Source organism: Marmota marmota, unplaced genomic scaffold (genome assembly GCF_001458135.2).
Source record: "Marmota marmota marmota unplaced genomic scaffold, marMar, whole genome shotgun sequence".
NCBI lineage: Eukaryota > Metazoa > Chordata > Mammalia > Rodentia > Sciuridae > Marmota > Marmota marmota.
The window spans coordinates 42,383,944-42,401,331 of NW_026000082.1; the positions used below are offsets into that span (position 1 = coordinate 42,383,944).

The window sequence follows — 17,388 nt, forward strand, 5'->3', positions numbered from 1 at the left end:
GAGCTTGGCTGGGTCCCTGGCTGTGGCTAGGGATGCTCAGGCCCCTTCCTACCTGAACCTGCAGCTGCCTCTTGTGCAAGGCCGAATGGATCAAAGCAAGCGTGGAGGAGTCAGAGCAGGCCGGGGACGGGTCTCGGCGAGGGGAACGGCCGCGGCTGGGCGAGGAACGCCGTGGCGGGGACGGGGTCCGCTGGCCCGAGAGACCCCGCAGGCTGCCGTCCAAAGTGTCTGCTGTGCGCTCCGAGCCACTTAGCTGGACACCGCTCTCTGTGTCTGACAGGACGGCCTGGGGTGGGGAAGATGGGAGTATGAGCCCAGGGGTTGGCCAGGCCAGGCCCAGGCCAGGCAGCCTCACGAAGTCCCTATGGGAAGCCTTGGGGTCCACCTCCCCCACGGGCGCTCAGCCCACAGCTCTCCAGCAAGGCTCATTTACTGCAAAGACACCATTCATCGGTTCGCACAGATGGCCTGGAAAGTGCCAAGCTTCCTGAGACTGGGGATCCCAGCGCAGGGGCGAGGTGAGCTAACAGGGGTACCCAGGGCCATCACTCGCTTTAGTTCAGCCAAAGGCCACCAGAGGGTGCGGCCAGAGGCCCAGGCCTGCTTGGCCAGACCTTCCCAGAGCTCCCTTCATGCACCTGTGCCAGGTCCCTCAGGGTCTGCTGGAGCCCTTCTGTGTCCTCTATCTCCAGGGTCGCCTGCTCCTGTAGCCGCAGAGACTCCTAGAGTGAGACAAAGAGCGGTCAGGGGCTGTGCCCTAGTGTGAAACTCTACCTTCTCCTCCCTCCCTGGACCTCCACCTATCAGGTGGCCTCTATGGCTATCCATAGATCAGCTAGCAGAACCCACTCTCCCCAGAGGCCCGGAGAGGCAATGTCCTGTCCCAGTCACTGGAGGAGAGCCAGGCTCAGCCCCACACAGAAGGTGACCAATCCAAGCAGTGCCCTAGGGAGGATCCCTCTGGTAGGAGGCAACCATGCTCCTCTGGGAGCTCAGGCAGGAGGTGGAGTCCTATTCCCCTGCTTACTGGGTTGGAGCACACTCTGTGCAGTGGGGATCATGAGGCAGGGCCGCTGGGAGTGTGGAAAGGATACAGGAGGTGACTGTTCTTACCCTGATCCTGGCACATGATGTGGGGGTGAGTAGCATGTCTGAGTAGCCCAGCCCTAAGCCTGGGTCCATGGATCTGGTCAGGCCCTCATCTACCCACCATAACTCACCAGGGCCTCCAGCTTCTCAGTGAGGGCCTTGTTGACCTGATCCTTCTCCAGATTCTGGTTCTGAAGGCGCTCCATGGCCAGGGCCAACTCTGTCACTCTTAAGGTAGGGAAGCAACAGAGGTAAATGGGGGACCTGCCCCAGTTTCTCCTCAAACCCACTGGCTTCTGGGTCTTTTGTGTTTCCCCAAACCTGAGCAGAGCCACTAAAATCCACTTCCCTAGCTGTGTGACCCTGGGCAGGTCACTCTTCCTTCTGGGCTTCAGACTTTGCACCTATAAAATGGGACTGAGGTCACCACTGTCATGTCTCTTTGGAAAGCACCCTGGGCATTGTCCAGGAGGCAGAAGTTAGGGCCATGGGTCCTATCCTCACAGGTCGAACTGCTCATGATGTGCCCTGGGAAAGAGCCCTCTGAGTCCCACACAGGGACCTGGGAAGCCTGGCTGAGCCCAAGCAGAAATAGGGTCTGATGCGTGGAACAGACGCTCCCCCTCCCCGAGTCTCTAGGTGCCCCTCTGTGGGGAAGCTGAACTTGAACAGTGTCACCACCACCCACCTAGCACTGAGTTCAGCCTTGTCCAGGTCGCTCTGCACCTGCAGCTGGGACAGGTCCTTCTCTCGGAGCACCTTGGCCTGCAGCTGCTCCTCCAGCTGGGCCTGCAGCAGCACCTGCTTCTCCTGGGCCGCCTGGGCCCGGCTCTCCGCCAGCTTCAGGCCGGCACTCAGCCCCAGGCCCACCTCTTGGACAGCCCGAGATGTCCGGGCCAGCTCCCCTCCCAGCTGCCGCAGGTCCCTGAGGAGAGCACAGGATGGGGATGGGATGCAGGGGACTACCAAATGCAAATTAAAACCACTCTGAGATGTCACTTGTCACTATCAGATTGACTGAAAAAAAAAAAAATGTTACATAATGCCCAGTGTGGGTGAGGCTGCGGGGAACCAGGCCCTCCTCCAAACGGCTGGTAGGAGGGTAAATGGGTATAACTACAATGGAGACCAACTAGGAGAGCTCAGAAAATCATGAATATATAAGCACTTTGCCCTCCAGCTCCACTAGGAATGCACCCTGCACACCCAGACACCCACCACGAGGGGTGATCCATGTGCATTGTGTGCTGTACTGCCTGCCCCTGTAAAACTCCCGCCAGGCACAGTGGTGCACACCTGTAATCCCAGTGACTCGGGAGACTAAGGCAAGAAGATCAAGTTCAAGACCAGTCTCTGCAACTTAGCAAGACCCTATCTCAAAATAAAAAATAAAAAAGGACTAGGGATGTAGCTCAGTAGTGAAGTACCCCTGGATTTAATCCCCAGTACCAAAAAAAAAAAGTACTGGTGACAATCTAAGTATCCATCAAAAGAGGAGTGCTGGGCTGGGGTTGTGGCTCAGAGGCAGAGCAACTGCCTAGCACATGTGAGGCCCTGGGTTCAATCCTCAGCACCACATAAAAATAAATAAATAAAATAAAGGTATCATGTCCAACTACAAGTAAAAAAATATAAATATTAAAAAAAAGGAGTGTTATTAAACAGATGGTGGTATATCCATTCAGTGGCCTACTTTGCAGCCAAGGAAAACCAATGGGGAACCTCTTCCTAGACTGATATGGAGCCATCTCCCAGTAGTAACTAGTAGGTGAAGAAAGTTATCTTCAAGAACTGCAAAGATGGGGCTGGGGTTGTGGCTCAGTGGTAGAGCACTTGCCTTGCATGTGTGAAGCCCTGGGTTTGGTCCCCAGCACCACATAAAAATACATAAATTAAATAAAGGTATCGTGTCCACCTACAACTAAAAAAAATTTATGAAAAAAAAGGAACTGACTGAAAGAATAGCGTTACGTTAGATTAGGTAGAGGGAAGTGAAAGGAGGGGAAGGCAGGGGATGTGAGGATAAGAAAGATAGTAGAATGAAACAGACATCATTACTTTATGTATGTATGTGACTGACCAATGTAATTCTATAATATATATAATCAGAAAAATGAGAAATTATATCCCATCTAAGTATGATATATCAAAGTATATAAGTGTTTTCTACTGTCATGTATAACTAATTAAAACAAATAAAAAATTTAAAAAAGGAACTGCAAAGATGAAACTCTACCCATATACCCATAGTATTTACCCAAAAGTGGGGGGGGGGGACCAGGAGGAAAGAGAGAGATGGGACTGAGAGACTTGCTATATTTGCTTGTATAGAAGAACCTTGAAAGGTCACATAGGAATTTTTTTTTTTTTTTGACAGAATCTTTCTATGTTGCCCAGGTTGGTCTTGAACTCTTGGGCTCAAGAGATTCCCCCCAACCCTACATCAGCCTCAGGAGTGCCGGTACTACAGGCATATGTCACTGCACCTGGTTAAGGAAGGTCACTTAGGAAACTGGTGACACTGCTTGACTTGAGGAGGGGAGGGAAGTGTCTGGGATCAGGTAGGAGATTTCCTACTCTGTACCCTTGTGAAATGGGAACCTTGAGAATGCTGATTAAAACTAAAGTCTATTTCATATCCATATGTAGGTTAAATCTAGTCCTCTCTTGAGTGAACTGTAAGGCTGGGTATCCAACAGTGAAGATAGGAAGTGCCTCATTGGCATCCAGTTACTGTACAAAGGCGAATACTGCAGCTGTCTATTCTCGGTGAACGTCTAGAGCACCAAGACCATCACAAAGAGAGGCACACAGGCCAGGGCCTTCTGATGGAGAACACCTTCCATCCCGCAGCCTTGCCAGAAAAACAAAATGCCAATCTGCATCTGATCTAGCCTCAGATCCAATGTGCAATTCACAGGAAATACAAGGAACAGAGGAACATGTTAAATGATACCTCAGGGACACAACCAGCAAAATCCAGACTATGGGAATCTCTGGGACAACTGACCCAGTTTCCCTAACAAATAATTTAAAAGAGACTTAAAAGGTCAAAAGAATAAAAAAAAACTCACATTGTGTTAATTTTCATAGTTCCTGATCCAAACAAACTATGAAGATAAAAAATGGAAATCAGACCCTGCCTATTTCAAGATATAGGAAAAGATTAATTAAAGATTTTTCATGTGGGCTGGGGTTGTGGCTCAGCAGTGGAGTGCTCGCCTGGCACGTGCGAGGCCCTGGGTTGATCCTCAGCACCACATAACAATAAATAAGTGAAATAAGGGTATTGTGTCCAACTACAACTAAAAATAAATATTTAAAAAAATTTTTTTTCATGAGAAAAAAGGAAACATGGGGCTAGGGGGTCATGGCTCAGTGGTGGAGCGCTTGCCTAGCATGTGTGAGGCCCTGGGCTCGATTCTCAGTACTACATATAAATAAAGGTCCATCAACAACTAAAACATTTTTTTTTTTAAAGTAAACACATCAGTTTCCCGGCTGGAGGTATAGCCCACAGGCTGATCAACTGCGTCTAGCTGACTATCCATGCTGACAAGGATACAGCCTCTGCTCAGCACAGGCAGGGCCAGGCTCCCTGCCCAGTGAGGCTCTCCTTTCATTCCTGCTGTTCCTCCAACCCCACCAGCAGCCACTCTCTCCCATCCTAGAGACTTTGCTCATGCTGTTCCCTCTGCCTGAAGCACCTGGCTCTGCTACTTCCAACCCTACCCACTCCTCAGGGCTCCCTGCAACTCCCACTTCCTTCTGGCTTCTCCACCCTTTCATCCTTCTGAGCTTCCAGAACATTCCCTTTGTCTGAGCACTTGCTTCTTTGATCTAGAATTTTTGCAGGAGCCCGTCTTTTCACCATTAGATGTTGCAAGGGTTTTGGTAGCAGAATTGAGTATTCTAGTGGATTTAAAGCAGGAGCTTCAAATCTTAATTCACACAGCTGTTTGGCCTTGGGAAGGTCACTCAACCTCTCTGAGCCTTAAAGTCCTCATCTGTACACTGGGAAATACTATAGTTTCTACCTTACAAGGACACTGTAAATATCAGGTAAAATAACAAGTGCAGAGAGCCTAGCTCTTGGTAATCCCTAGTTAAGCGTTGACTGCCGGTAATAGGCCGTTACCCCAGTTGCTCTACATCTCCACAGGGCCCAGCACACAGTAGGTGTGCTGAGTTGAGTCTCACTTAGGAGGCCGCTGGCAGGGCCTTACCTCTCAGTGCCCATCTTCACCTCGCTGACCAGCCGTCGGAACCCCACAACTTTCCTCCAGAGGAGGAGCAGGCGGTTGTGTTCGTTGCTGTAGTAGGCATTGAAGGACTGGAGGGAAGACGTGCTGCGTGAGGGGCGGGGCGGGGCGCTGGCTCCTCCCCTCTATCGTGGGAGGAAGCAGGCAGAACCTTTCTTTAATAAAGTAAGGATGGTGGCAGTCACTACGCCGTTATTATGAGGAGTAAAAGAAAAGGCACACGGCCTGTGTAATCAATGTAAACTCCCGTAATCCCAGCAGCTCCGGAGGCCGAGGCAGGAGGATCAAAATTTCAAAGCCAGCCTCAGCAATTTTGTGACGCTAGGCCCGGTCTCTAAAATATAAAAAGGGCTGGGGTGTGGCTAGTGCTCAAACGCCCCTGGGTTCGATCCCTGGTACCAAACACAAAGCTAAACAAACGACTTTGCTATGACCACCATGACCTCTGCTCACCTGCGCCGGGCGCATTTCTGCTCCCATTCCCGAGGGCCCCCCATTCCAGCGCTCCTCAAGGGCCCTGCACCCGCCAGGCTGCCCACACGCACCTCCTCCTCGCGCCTCCACGCCGCCTCCCGCTGCTCCAGCTCCTTACAGCTGCGTGTCCAGTCGCTGGTTACCTTGCGAATGTCCTCGCTCAGAGCCTGATTGGCGGAGCCTGCCTGGTCCAGCTGTTCTCGCAGCATAGCGTTCACCTGGGCCAGGCTGGCACTCCTGGGCAGGGCACAAGGGGCCAGTGGGCACTCACCCACCCAGGGCAGCACCACCAGCCCTGCGCCCTCCTTACCGCAACCTCACCTCTGCTGCTCCTCCTCCAGGCGGAGAAGGGCACTCTCCAGGTCTTGGCTGTGCTCTGTGTCCTAGGTGGGAGGGGGCAGCCTCAGACAGGCCAGGCGGAGGGAAGGGCCCGCACCCACGCCACCCTGATACCCACCCTCAGCCGCTGCTGCTCCAGCTCTGTGGACCTCTCTAGCAGCTGCTGCTCCAGCTCGGAGCACCTCTTCTTGTACTGGAGAATCTGGGGTGGAGGGAAGCAACGGTGTTCCAGGAGCAGGGGCAAGGCAGAGGAAAGTGAGGGCAAGAGCGGGAGTGGGTGGCCCTGACCTTGGCCTGAAGCCGCTGCACTAGCTGGGCCTGCCTCTGCTGGCCCTCCTGGTAGGCCTGCAGCTTGCGTCGGTAGGAGGCCTGCTCCTCCTGCAGCTGCCTCCGCAGCTCCACACTCTGGCGGACCAGCCCCGGGGGCTCCTGTGGCTCCAGCTCCCCAGATTCCAGCCGCATAGCCTGCTCCAGCTGCAGGGAAGGGCCCTGGGTGAGAGGCCTGGGCCCCTAGGGAAGGCAGGCACAGGCCTCTGCAGGGGCTGCCAGGATGGGCCCGGACCACAATGCCTTGTAAGTCCATAGCCTTGCGCCCCAGGGAGCAGGCGCATGTGGGCAAGCCCAAATGCAGTGCATGTATGCACAGGCTAATGCAGCTGTGCATGGACAGACAAGGCATGTACAGACACACAGACAGGGCACACACAGGCACATACAAGTTAGCTACCCACAACCAGGTGCATGCAACACAGATGCGGGGGGGCGGGGGGGGTCACAGTAGCCCAGCACCAACACATGTGAATCCACCCAAGGGGCAGGCACAGGCCCACACTGCAGACCCCAGGCTTACAGACATGTAACCCACACAGGCATTCTCAGATGTCCCCAGGGTGACACAGTGAGCCCCCCAATACACATGGTGCTCTGTGACATCATCCTATCTAGAGCCTGCTTCTCTCCCTTTCATGCCACCTTACAGGGGGCCTCTGCTGCTGCTGCCCTGCACCCCCTGAGGGCAGTGCAGGATGCCCTCCAGCTCTGGCCACCACACTACCATGGGACCCTCTCAACACCCTAAGGCACTGGCCTTTAGAAGGAAGGAGGGAGCTGAGGGGAATGGACTCTGCAGGGCGGTGAGCACACAGGGGGCCTGAGGACAACAATGGGGACAAGCCCAGCTGACTGAAGCCACCCCACACTCACCACCCACTTCCCCTGCACCTGGTCTGCTACAGCCCAGCAGGGCACTGATGCCCATGCAGGTGGAGCCACACTGGTCACAAGGAAGCCAGCAGGAGGGCTCTGTGCACCACCCACAAAGCCAAGGACAACTACATCTCACCCACTCCACCCCAGGGATGCTGGGGGAAGGCTGGAGAGGGAGGAATGCTGGCTAAGGGGGCTGAGGGGTGGCAGTGGGGGCTCTACCTGGACAGGGGCTGCAGACCTGTGGCAAGTGTCTGTGTGGAGTCCACCCAAGTCGGGCGCTGTGCAGGTGTCCCCAGCTGTACATGACAGAGGTAGCCCCAAAAGGCGTGAACATTCTGTGTCAAGCTCACACCTCGCTGGCTGGGAGTGGGATGGATTTAGCCATGTGTCTTCACGTGTGCTGGGGACATGTTGATACTCTGGTGTGTCCGGGCCTTCACACGCACCTGGGCGAGGTGGCCTCCATGGTCTATGCCGTGGCGCGGGCCCCGTGTCTGAGTGTATTGGGCGTGAGTTTACAGACAGTCATCTGGGTGTCAGGGGGCCTGGGCATGGCTCTCAGCAGGGGCCTGGGAGGGTCTGAGCGCTACGTGTCTCTGCAGTCTGTGTGTGCCTTCGTGGGGCTAACTGGCAGGTGGCTGTTTTGTGTCCCATGCTTTTTGTGTTTTGTGCATCTGTGAGATGTGAGATGTGTGCTGTGCCACCTGCATTATGGACACATGACAGTGGTGACACTGTCTGTTGGGATGACTCTCCTGTGGGCAGGTGTGAGGCCTAGCTGTGGCAGTGGCAATGGCTGTTGGTTACGCCACGTGCACCGTGAACCTGAATGTGTCCATATCTGTGGGGTCTGACTGTGTGCTCTGCACCCGCGTGCCCCCAGTGCCATTCGCTTCTGTGATCTGGAGGGTTCCATAGTGCCAGGGGCTGCCCACTTCCCCAGTGCTCACAGCCAGGCCACTCCTGGTCACACCTCCACCCTCTCCACGAACTCTGCCCCTCACAAAACAGCCTTTCAATTTTACTTGCAATTCAGAAAGGAAGGTGGCTGCCACCAGGGATCAAAGAAGTTTACTGTGTCCCCTAGCAACTGGGGCCCTAATGCCACCATTCAATTCACTCTGTCCAGGTTGCCATGGACACTAGGAGAGATGGGGGCGGGTTATGCTCTGGAGCCAAGGGGCAAGGCCACCTCCCTCCTTCCCCTACACCTGCTCCTTAGGGACTGTGAGGTCCTCTCTCTGACCTAGGAAGTAGCCTCTGGGAAGCCCCTACCTAACATGCAGTTCATAGGATATGAACCCCCTCACTCCCCATCCCAGGACCGTCATGGAATGAAGGATCAGAACAACCTTCCTGATGGCCCCCAACCCGGTTATGGCATGCGCTGCCACCCATCGGCACAAGGACAAGTGAGCTTCAGGGGAAGGCTACCCATGACCAAGGGACTCCTACCCTGGGCCCACCACGCCCCCTCCAGGCCTCAGTTTCCCCCTTTGTAACAGGTGACTGCCGGCAAATGCTCTCTGAGGACCCCCGTTAGGAAAAGCCTAGAAAGGGGCTGGGGATGTGGCTCAAGCGGTAGCGCGCTCGCCTGGCATGCGTGCGGCCCGGGTTCGATCCTCAGCACCACATACAAACAAAGATGTTGTGTCCGCCGAAAACTAAAAAAGAAATATTAATAAATCCTCTCTCTCTCTTAAAAAAAATGTTGCAGCTGCTTCAGTAATTTGGGATCCTCCTGCTATCTCTGAAAGCGAATTATTAAAGCTGTTCCTGCATGTTTAAAAAAAAAAAAAAAAGGAAAGGCCTCGAAAATCCTTCTACCCCAGTCCCAGGCCCCAGATGGGCCTCAAACTGCCTCACACACAGGAGAGTCACAATGCCAGGCTCCCACTGCAGGCTGTTCAGAAACACCCACACAGGACGCGTGAGGGAACTGTCTAGACTACCTCAGGCCCCCACCTGGTGCCGCAGCCCCAGTCTCAGCAGCTGTGTCCCAGCAGGGAAGGAACCTGCCAACTTGCACCTCGACATTCTTCTGCCAGCCAGGGACAGGGCTGGCTTCACTGTCATTTGGAAGTTGGCATTTAGAAGGCAGCCCCTGGGGGCTTGGCCTTGTGCCAGGAGCTGTCACCATTGACAATGTGGGATCCAGCCAGCCTGCCCTCCACACACCCTGCAGACCCTGGGAAAATGTGTTCTGTGCTGTCCCCAAAACTAGGGGCCACTTTGGCCCCCCACGCTGCTCCTCAGCAAGTCCCAACAAGTTGGGGGCTTGTCCAGGCGGGCAGCTACCAGGACACAGGATCACCCCCTGACTACACACAGAAACGCACACACCTCTCCAGCACGGCATGCAGACCTCTGTACAGACAGGCCCAGCCTAGGGGTCCCGGGCCAACCCTGGCCCTTCTGCTAACAAAGAGGGAGTCCTGCCCCTTTGGGTTCCTTCCAGCTTCTTCATCCCTAGGATCTCTGGCAGGCAGCTGGCAGGGGGGAGACCCGCTTCTTGTCTTAACTGGCTGTGCAGCCCTTGTATGGTGCTTTCCCTCTGAGCCTCCATCTTCTCTTCTGTTAAACGGGCAGCATGATTCTGACAGTAATGCATTAAACGTAAGTACTTTGCAAGTTACTGGCACACAGTAGGCACTCAATAAACGGGAGCTACTGTTACAGCTGTGACTACTGCCCACAACCTCCCACCTCCATTCCTCTGTCCACACACACTTCATCCCTCATGCAACGCTCACCAACCTTCTGTCACCACCAACTCCCCAGGGCCGCCTGCCATGAGCCTGGGGGTTCACCCTGCCCCTGGCCCTCACCTACCTCCCCCAGCCCCTCACAAGCCACAACACAGGTACCTAGTGATGGACATGCAGACAGGCCTGGCTTCCTCCTTCCCTGCCCAGGCCTCAACCCCGGGGGACAGTGGTAAATCTTGTGGCTGTCCCCAACCAGCCCACAGAATTTTGTGGGTGCCTGTGCCACCCGACCCAGCAGCCAGCCACTGCCTCAACCCCGGTGCCATGGAGCGGGAGACTGGGGAGATGTCCAGAGTCTTGAGGGGCTGAAGGGCCCCTAGGGGTCTCGTTCTCTGTGCCTGACACTCAACAGGCCTAGGACAGATGGGACTGAAACACCCCTCGTTCCATGTCCCCACGGGTCCTGCACAGCAGCTCCGTCACCCTCCCACCCCCACAATAAACAGGGAGAGTGGAGCCACTGCTCAGGGCCATTCCAGCCGCAGAGCCACAATCTGCTCCCAGGCTGGCTTGATCCAGGGCCCACCTGCTCCCAAGTGTGGCCTGGCCTGGCCTCTCCCTGCCCGCCCCAGGCAGCACCCACCCTCTCGCTGGCCGCGCTGTATTTGATGGCAAGCTCGTCGCGCTCAGCGCAGCTCTGGGCCAGGAGGTCCTCCACGCGGGACAGCTCCTGCTGCAGCAGCTGGTTCTCCTCCTGCAGGGACAGCAGTGATGCCATCTCTGGGGCCGGCGGCAGGGCTGGAAGGGACCGAGGGCATGTGGTTGGCTCTGCCTGGTCTAGTAGGACAGATGCCCCACCTATCCACAGGGGCAAGGGGGATAACCAGGCCCCAGGGAGGACCCTGGGTGGGGGTGGCTGCAGCTCCAGGCCTGAAGACCAGGCAGGCAGAGGACCAGGACAGGGGCTAAAGCTAGACTCACCCTCAGCTAGGTGTGCTCCTCAAGACCCAGGAAGGGCAGGAGCCGGGCTCAGTCTGGGATTGAAGGGAGTCCTCGCTGAGTGAAGCCCCAAGGTGATCTTTTGTTTGTTTAGCAGCACAGGGGCACTTTACCAGAGCTCCACCCCCAACCCTTTTTATTTTCTCATTTTGAGACTGGATCTTGTTACGTTGGTAAGGCTGGCCTTGAATAGGTGATCCTCCTGCCTCAGCCTCGCAAATTGCCGGGATTACAGGCCTGTGCCACAAACCCAGCAAAGCCTCGTGTTCTTTTTTTGACTACTGGAATTGAACCCAGGCACTTTTTAACACTGAGCTACATCCTCAACCCTTTTTTATTTTGAGACAGGGGCTCACTAAGTTGCTCAGGTCTGCACTAAATAGTTGAGGCAAGCCTCAAATTTGTGATCCTCTTGCCTCAGCCTCCTGAGTCACTGGGATTATAGGTGTGGGCCACCATGCCCAGCTTCTGAGTTCTTGATTCCTTCTCCAATTACTATTCTTCTCAGGGTGTCACTTGCTCATCCATAAAGTGGGTGGGAGAGTACCAGGCCATGCCAGGAAAACAGAAAAGCCTCACTCAAGGGCAGGGGTTCACATAACTTCCAAGGCTCAAGCTAGTGTAGGTCAGGTTGGGAGGAGGAGGAGGAGGAGGAAGAGTGTGGAGGAAAAGAAAGGTGTTGGGGGGGCAGGATTGTCCTCCTCTTATGGGCTGCCCTTTGACCCTGGGCCTCAAACAGCTGTTCCTCCAGCTTGGGGTGAGGGCGATGAAAGTCTCCCCCAGTCTGGGGCTCCAGGGTTCCCACATCCCTGGTCCTCCCAAGGAGAGGTCCCGTCCCCAACCTGGCAGCTGAACAGGAACCATGGCAGGAGGACCCCGAACACCCCCAGCACAGCTGCCAACTCATAGCTGCCCCATGTGTGTCATTCCTAGTCGCTCAGGCTGCATAAAAGGTCCCTGCATGCTGCCCACTAGGAAGAGCAGGTGCCCATCAGCCTTCCCAACCCACCATCAGACCTCTGCAAAGCCTGGGTGGGGCTGAGGGGTGGCCCCTGTAATCTCAGGTTCCGCCAGCTCACACCTTCCCTGGGAGGGAATGCAATGTTGGGGTGGAGTCTTCACAGCAGCTTGGGGAAGGGATGCGTGGCCCTTCTCTTCTAGCTGCATCCAATGGGGAATACATAAGCCTACTTAGGCAAATCACACCTCCAAGGCTCCATTTCCTCCTCTGTGAAATGGGCCCTTCCCTCAAAGTCTTGCACTTCCCTCAGAGTGAGTGTTGGAGAAATGGATGCTATGATCCTGACTGCAGAGGAGGGGTGGGAGAACAGGTGACCTGTGGGCAGGGTCCCTGGCGGGCCATGGTACCTGGGCTCTCAGGCTGGGAGAGGTTGCGGGTGACAATCTCCCTGATGCAGGCAGGCAGGCTGGTGTGCTGACAGTCCTGGGCAGGATCCTGCACGCTCGGGCTCTTCTCCTGCCTGGGTCCCAGGACACTTCTCTCCAGTGTCTGTGGGGAAAGAGAGAGGGTCTTCAGGGACCTGGGATCCCGCGCTTCCTGGCCTGAGGGGAGAGGATAACAAAGTCCTGTGGTCCAAGAGATAGGTGTCCAGGAAACCAGAGCAAAGCCTAGGAGTCAGAAAGGTGGTCGAGTGGCCTGGCCCTGAAGGGAGGCCCCTGCCCAAGGGTGGGAGAAGAGAACAAATCGCACAGTGAGGACACAGCCCCAACGAGGCATCAGCATGAGGAGCTCAATCCAGCTGACCCTGAATGGGTGAAGGTCCTTCTGTGTCAGAGGTCACCCAGACCCTAAAATCTAGGAGTAGGGATCCCCTTCCTCCTGCCACCTGGGTGCCCTTAAATCCTCAGTCTTGCCAGGATCTGTGAGCTGGGGCTGTGTACCCACCATTACCACCACACCTCTTCCTCCCTTTGGCCCCCAGGATGCACCCACCTCTTACCACACATAGGCCCTGCTCCCCTCCCTGGACAGGGTGGGCACAGCCCTCAGCACCCACCTGGATAACCGTCTCCAGTGCCAGCTGGGCCTCCAGCGACCCCACCAGCCCCAAGCTCATGGGGGAAGAGGCTCTGGGCACGTTCCCGTCCCCTTCTCCAGGGCCCCAAGACTAACTTAGCTGCCCACCCCAGGACCCACCCCTAGCCCAGGCCGCTGAGCTGAGCATCAGGCAGATTAAGCTTAAATCCGGCGGCGCCCCCACGTGACCGGGCAGTGGGAGGAGCGGGGAGGAGCGGGGAGGAGCCAGTGGGGAGCAGAGGATGGGAAAGGAGAGCAGGGAGAGCTGCAGCTGCCGAGGAGGACTGGGAAGTGGGGACAGCTGGGTGCAGAGCTGGAGGGAGGAGAGAGGGGAGAGAGGAGGACCGAAGGGGCGCTGTAGAGGGAAGGAAGGGAGGGCAGGTCCTGGAGGTAAGAACCCTCCACCTTCCCCCGGCTGCCGGGTCCTAGAGCCCTCCAAGCCCAGGAGGTGGGGATAGCAGCCTGAAGGCGGGAAAGGCCAGAGTCCCGATCCTCATTGCTGACCCAGAACAGAGCTCGCGCGGCTTGCGACAAATGTATCCACGGGGCTCTGGAATGATGTTTCTTCAAACCAGGTGCGGGGCAAAGAGCACTGTGGGCCCAGGCAGGGACTGAGTCCTTCACCCCCGCTGCACTGTGTGCCCCAGAGCAAACTTCTTTGTCTCTCTGAGCCTCAGTGTCCTCAAGTGTAAAATGCAGAGAATGCTGGTATGGAGGAATCACCTGGGGATTAAACATAACGCTCTCTGGGCGTCAGCAGCACACAACACCAGGTTCACTTAGCGACAAACACTGAATTCAGTCACTTGAAAATCCTGGATGTACAGTCCCTGTGGGGAGGGCAGGGGGGCAGGACATGACGGTTGTGGAGCCCAGGAGTCCACCCATCGCCTCCCACTGCACCCTCCCTGCAGCAAGAAGGCCATATGGCACAGTGGTTAGGCCCACTGCTCTGGAGCCAGAATCTGTCCTGGGGACACATCTGACACCTGTCTCTGACAGTATGACAGTTGACAGTATGACCTTGGAAAAGTTTCCTCTCCAAGCCTCACTCTTCTCATCTCTAAAATGGGAACAACAGAACCGACCACATAAGATAATCGTGAGAATTGAGTTGAAGGGTATAAGAAGCACACCTGGCAGGTAGTGGATGGTTATAAATGGCAGCCACAGTTCCTATCTTCCTTAGTGTCCTGTGTCTGGGCTTCTGCTACCTCTTGGTGTCCTTTGTTCGAGGGGATAAATTATCTTATTTAGTCCTCACCTCAACCCATTTCCATATGAGGAAACTGACCTCATATAGGTGGGTTCTCACCTATTCAAGGTAACTCGCTGCAGGGGAGTAGGAAGCCCAAAGCTCAGCCCCCTGAGGCCAAGCAGTTCCCAATGGGTACCTAGAGGGCAAGGCCAGGGCACCTGCTTTTCAAGGCTCTATCACCTCTATGACAGATCCAGGAAGACAGCAGGTGCTACATAAATGCGTATGGATCCAGACTGGACCCCTCATGCCCAACTATGGATTCCGTCCTGCAAGAGGACAACTAGGAACCAGGGCCCAATCGGGCCAAGGTAAGTGCCATAGACGTGCTATGCCAAGCAGGCCAGATGTGGGGGGAAGGGAACAAGATGCCAGGGGCTGGGTACTGGGTGGCATCAACCCGGGGCTCCACTGTAAGAGCCCTTCTGGGTTCTGGGATCCCAAGAAATCATAGCTAAACCGTGTGGGGACCTGCGACTCCCTGACTTCCACAGCTGTATCTTATTCTCCAATAAATGACTAAATTCATGGAAATCTGAATGTTACTGCTCCAGTGTCTGTTGTGGTTCCGATGTGGCTTGTCCCCTCCAAAACTCACACTGAACTTTGGTCCCCAGTTCAAGTGTTGAGAGGTGGGGGAGAACTTTAAGAGGGGATTAGGTCAAGAGGGATTAATGTCTCTCAGGGTAGTGGGCTGTTGTGAAGCAGCCTGGTCCTCCTCCCTCTCCTCTGCACCTGCCCTTCCTCCATGTCATGACACAGAACAAGGTCATTGCCAGATGTGGCTGCCCAGTGCTGGACTTCCAGCCTCCAGAACGTGAGCTAAATAAACTCCTTTCCTTTATAAATTTCCCAGGCTCAGATATTTTGTTATAGCAACAGAAATGGACTAAGACGGCATCTGAACACCTTGACTACCATGTTGGCTTTGTCTCCTCATCAGCTGCATGACCCTGAACCCAGTGACTTCATTTCTCTGAGCCTTAGTTTCCTCAACTGTAAAATTGGATAATTAGTGCCTGATGGAAACATTATGAGAATTAAATAAGACGTGCTAGGCTTAGTTGTGTGCTTGGATATGCTTTGGCAGAAACTTCTATGGGTTACTAGAATTCATTTCCAACTCTCTTGGAATATGGCTTGCAGATGTTTCATGGACTCCCTTACAGTCAGATCTGGCCATGTGGTCAGGTTCTGGCAAATAAAGACAGTAAGAATGTGTGTCGCTTTAGACTCAGCCGGTAAGAGTATCCCCAGAGGAGTCATTTCTCTCCTTCCTTGTCCACCAACTGGAAGGAAATGATTTCAAGGTCAGAGGGGACACTGGGACAACAATATAGACAGGATCTGGTCCCTAGCTCACCACATAGAAAGGCACCAGCCAAACACCCAACAGGATTTTTCATGAGCGAGAAATAAGTTTCTACTGTGTTAAGCCTCTGCACTCTCAGGGTCACACCATCATATCACCGGGTGTCCCCTTAATACTATGTGCACCTAAACCAGGGTTAGCATTGGCTATTGTTGCGTTATCATTACTGTTCACTAGAATTACTGGTTGTACTACTGATGCCCGGTCAATACCCTTGTGCCTGCTCTAGACTCTCAGCCACAGTCTGGTGAGTACAAAGGGGACACACTTTGCCTCATTCCTGGCCCCCTCCAAACCTGACATTTTCCAGGTCCTACTGCAGGAGCTGGCCAAAAAGTCTTTTGCTGTCACTCCTGAGCTGCAAACATACTGGCTGCTCTTACCACTCACCCCTTCTCTATTTTCCAGTTGTTAAATTATTAAAAAAAAAAAAATGCTGAACTAACTATGAGCCAGGCCAGCTTCTTCAACAGCAACACGATGGCTACACTAAGGCTCAGTGGAGTCATTTGCTCAGACTCACCAGCCATGAAGAGTTGAAGCCACAGCTGAGACCCAGTTCTGACTGGTTCCAAAGTTTTAAACAATAACAGCAATGACTACTATTATGCAACTCTTACTGCACACCATAAATGAATTTTGTGTTTAGACTTAAGTCCTATCCCAAAGATATCTTATTAGGTATTTGCAAATATTCCAAAATCTGAAAAAAAGTCCAAAATCATAAATATTTCTTCTCCCAAGCATTTTGGATAAAGGATACTTAACCTGAAGAGGAAAAATTATATAGAAAAAATAGAAAAGGAAACAATCCCCCTTGGCTTTGGCTGAGATCAATGGGACAAGATTCCACCAAGCATGGTGACGGGCAGCCTGGGGTCACAGACAGGCACCAAAGAACACACATCTAGCACCTGCCCCATCCCAGGAGTTCAGGTTAAAAGCCAGGCAATGGCCTGGGGCGGTGGCGCACGCATGGAATCCCAGAGCCTGGCTGAAAGGAATGTGTGGGGTCGGCTGCGGGGGTCCCACCCTTTGCCCCTGCTCTGCTCCTCCCTTGGAGCTATTTATCAGGCACCTGCAGCGAGCTCAGTCAGGAAAAACAGGAAATCTCAGCTGTAAACAGATGGTCTCCTCCGGCCGCTACCCCGCCCCGCTCCAATCCTCCAGACAAGTCCAGTTCCCAGGGAGGGGACTGTGGAGATGTGGTCACCAGGGGAAAGGCATCCGCTCAGACTTGGGTTTGCAAAAAACAAAACAAAACAAAAAAACGAGGGAGCCAGTTCAAAATGCCAGCTTCAAAGACACGGACGGGCGCAGGGGGCCTGGGGGCCGTTCTCAGAAACCCAGGGGGATGGGGGAGCAGGCTCCTGCAGCCTCGCATCGTGCCCAGCCCCGGGCCTCAACTGTTGGTCCCCACACGAAGGCACTTTCGACTTGGCAGGCTGCAACGACGAGCAGGACCCCACGCGGAGGGCAAGGCCGCGGTGCGCAGCTCGGGACGTCGTCGGAGAGGGCCTCGCGGCAGCCACCGAGGGGCGCAGGCGGGGCCTGCAGGCCGCGGGGCCCGGGCAGATCCAGGCCGGCGCGCGAGAATCCGCGAGGGGAGAGCGCAGTCCCGGGCGGCCCTTCCCCTGCCC

General features: G+C 54.7%; 1 protein-coding gene across 15 annotated transcripts in view; it reads right to left on the reverse strand.

Annotated features, from left to right (window-relative positions):
• The window catches only part of Crocc (ciliary rootlet coiled-coil, rootletin), a 46,232-nt gene that overhangs the window by 26,662 nt on the left and 2,182 nt on the right, over positions 1–17,388 (reverse strand). For 2 of the 15 annotated variants that reach the window (XM_048816249.1, XM_048816248.1), the window contains 13 exons: positions 13,623–13,841; positions 12,449–12,590; positions 11,063–11,115; positions 10,725–10,879; positions 6,453–6,638; positions 6,283–6,366; positions 6,147–6,208; positions 5,897–6,062; positions 5,316–5,422; positions 1,778–2,014; positions 1,221–1,317; positions 639–722; positions 53–286 (listed from right to left, as the gene is read on the reverse strand). In XM_048816249.1, the coding sequence (XP_048672206.1) occupies positions 53–286; positions 639–722; positions 1,221–1,317; positions 1,778–2,014; positions 5,316–5,422; positions 5,897–6,062; positions 6,147–6,208; positions 6,283–6,366; positions 6,453–6,638; positions 10,725–10,859 (1,392 nt within the window). In that variant the 5' untranslated portion in view covers positions 10,860–10,879; positions 11,063–11,115; positions 12,449–12,590; positions 13,623–13,841. Of the gene's footprint in view, positions 1–52; positions 287–638; positions 723–1,220; positions 1,318–1,777; positions 2,015–5,315; positions 5,423–5,896; positions 6,063–6,146; positions 6,209–6,282; positions 6,367–6,452; positions 6,639–9,338; positions 10,684–10,724; positions 10,880–11,062; positions 11,138–12,448; positions 12,591–13,098; positions 13,248–13,622; positions 13,842–16,826; positions 17,383–17,388 lie in introns of those variants that run through there. The other 13 variants (XM_048816250.1, XM_048816247.1, XM_048816242.1 and 10 more) reach the window with 11 other exon arrangements.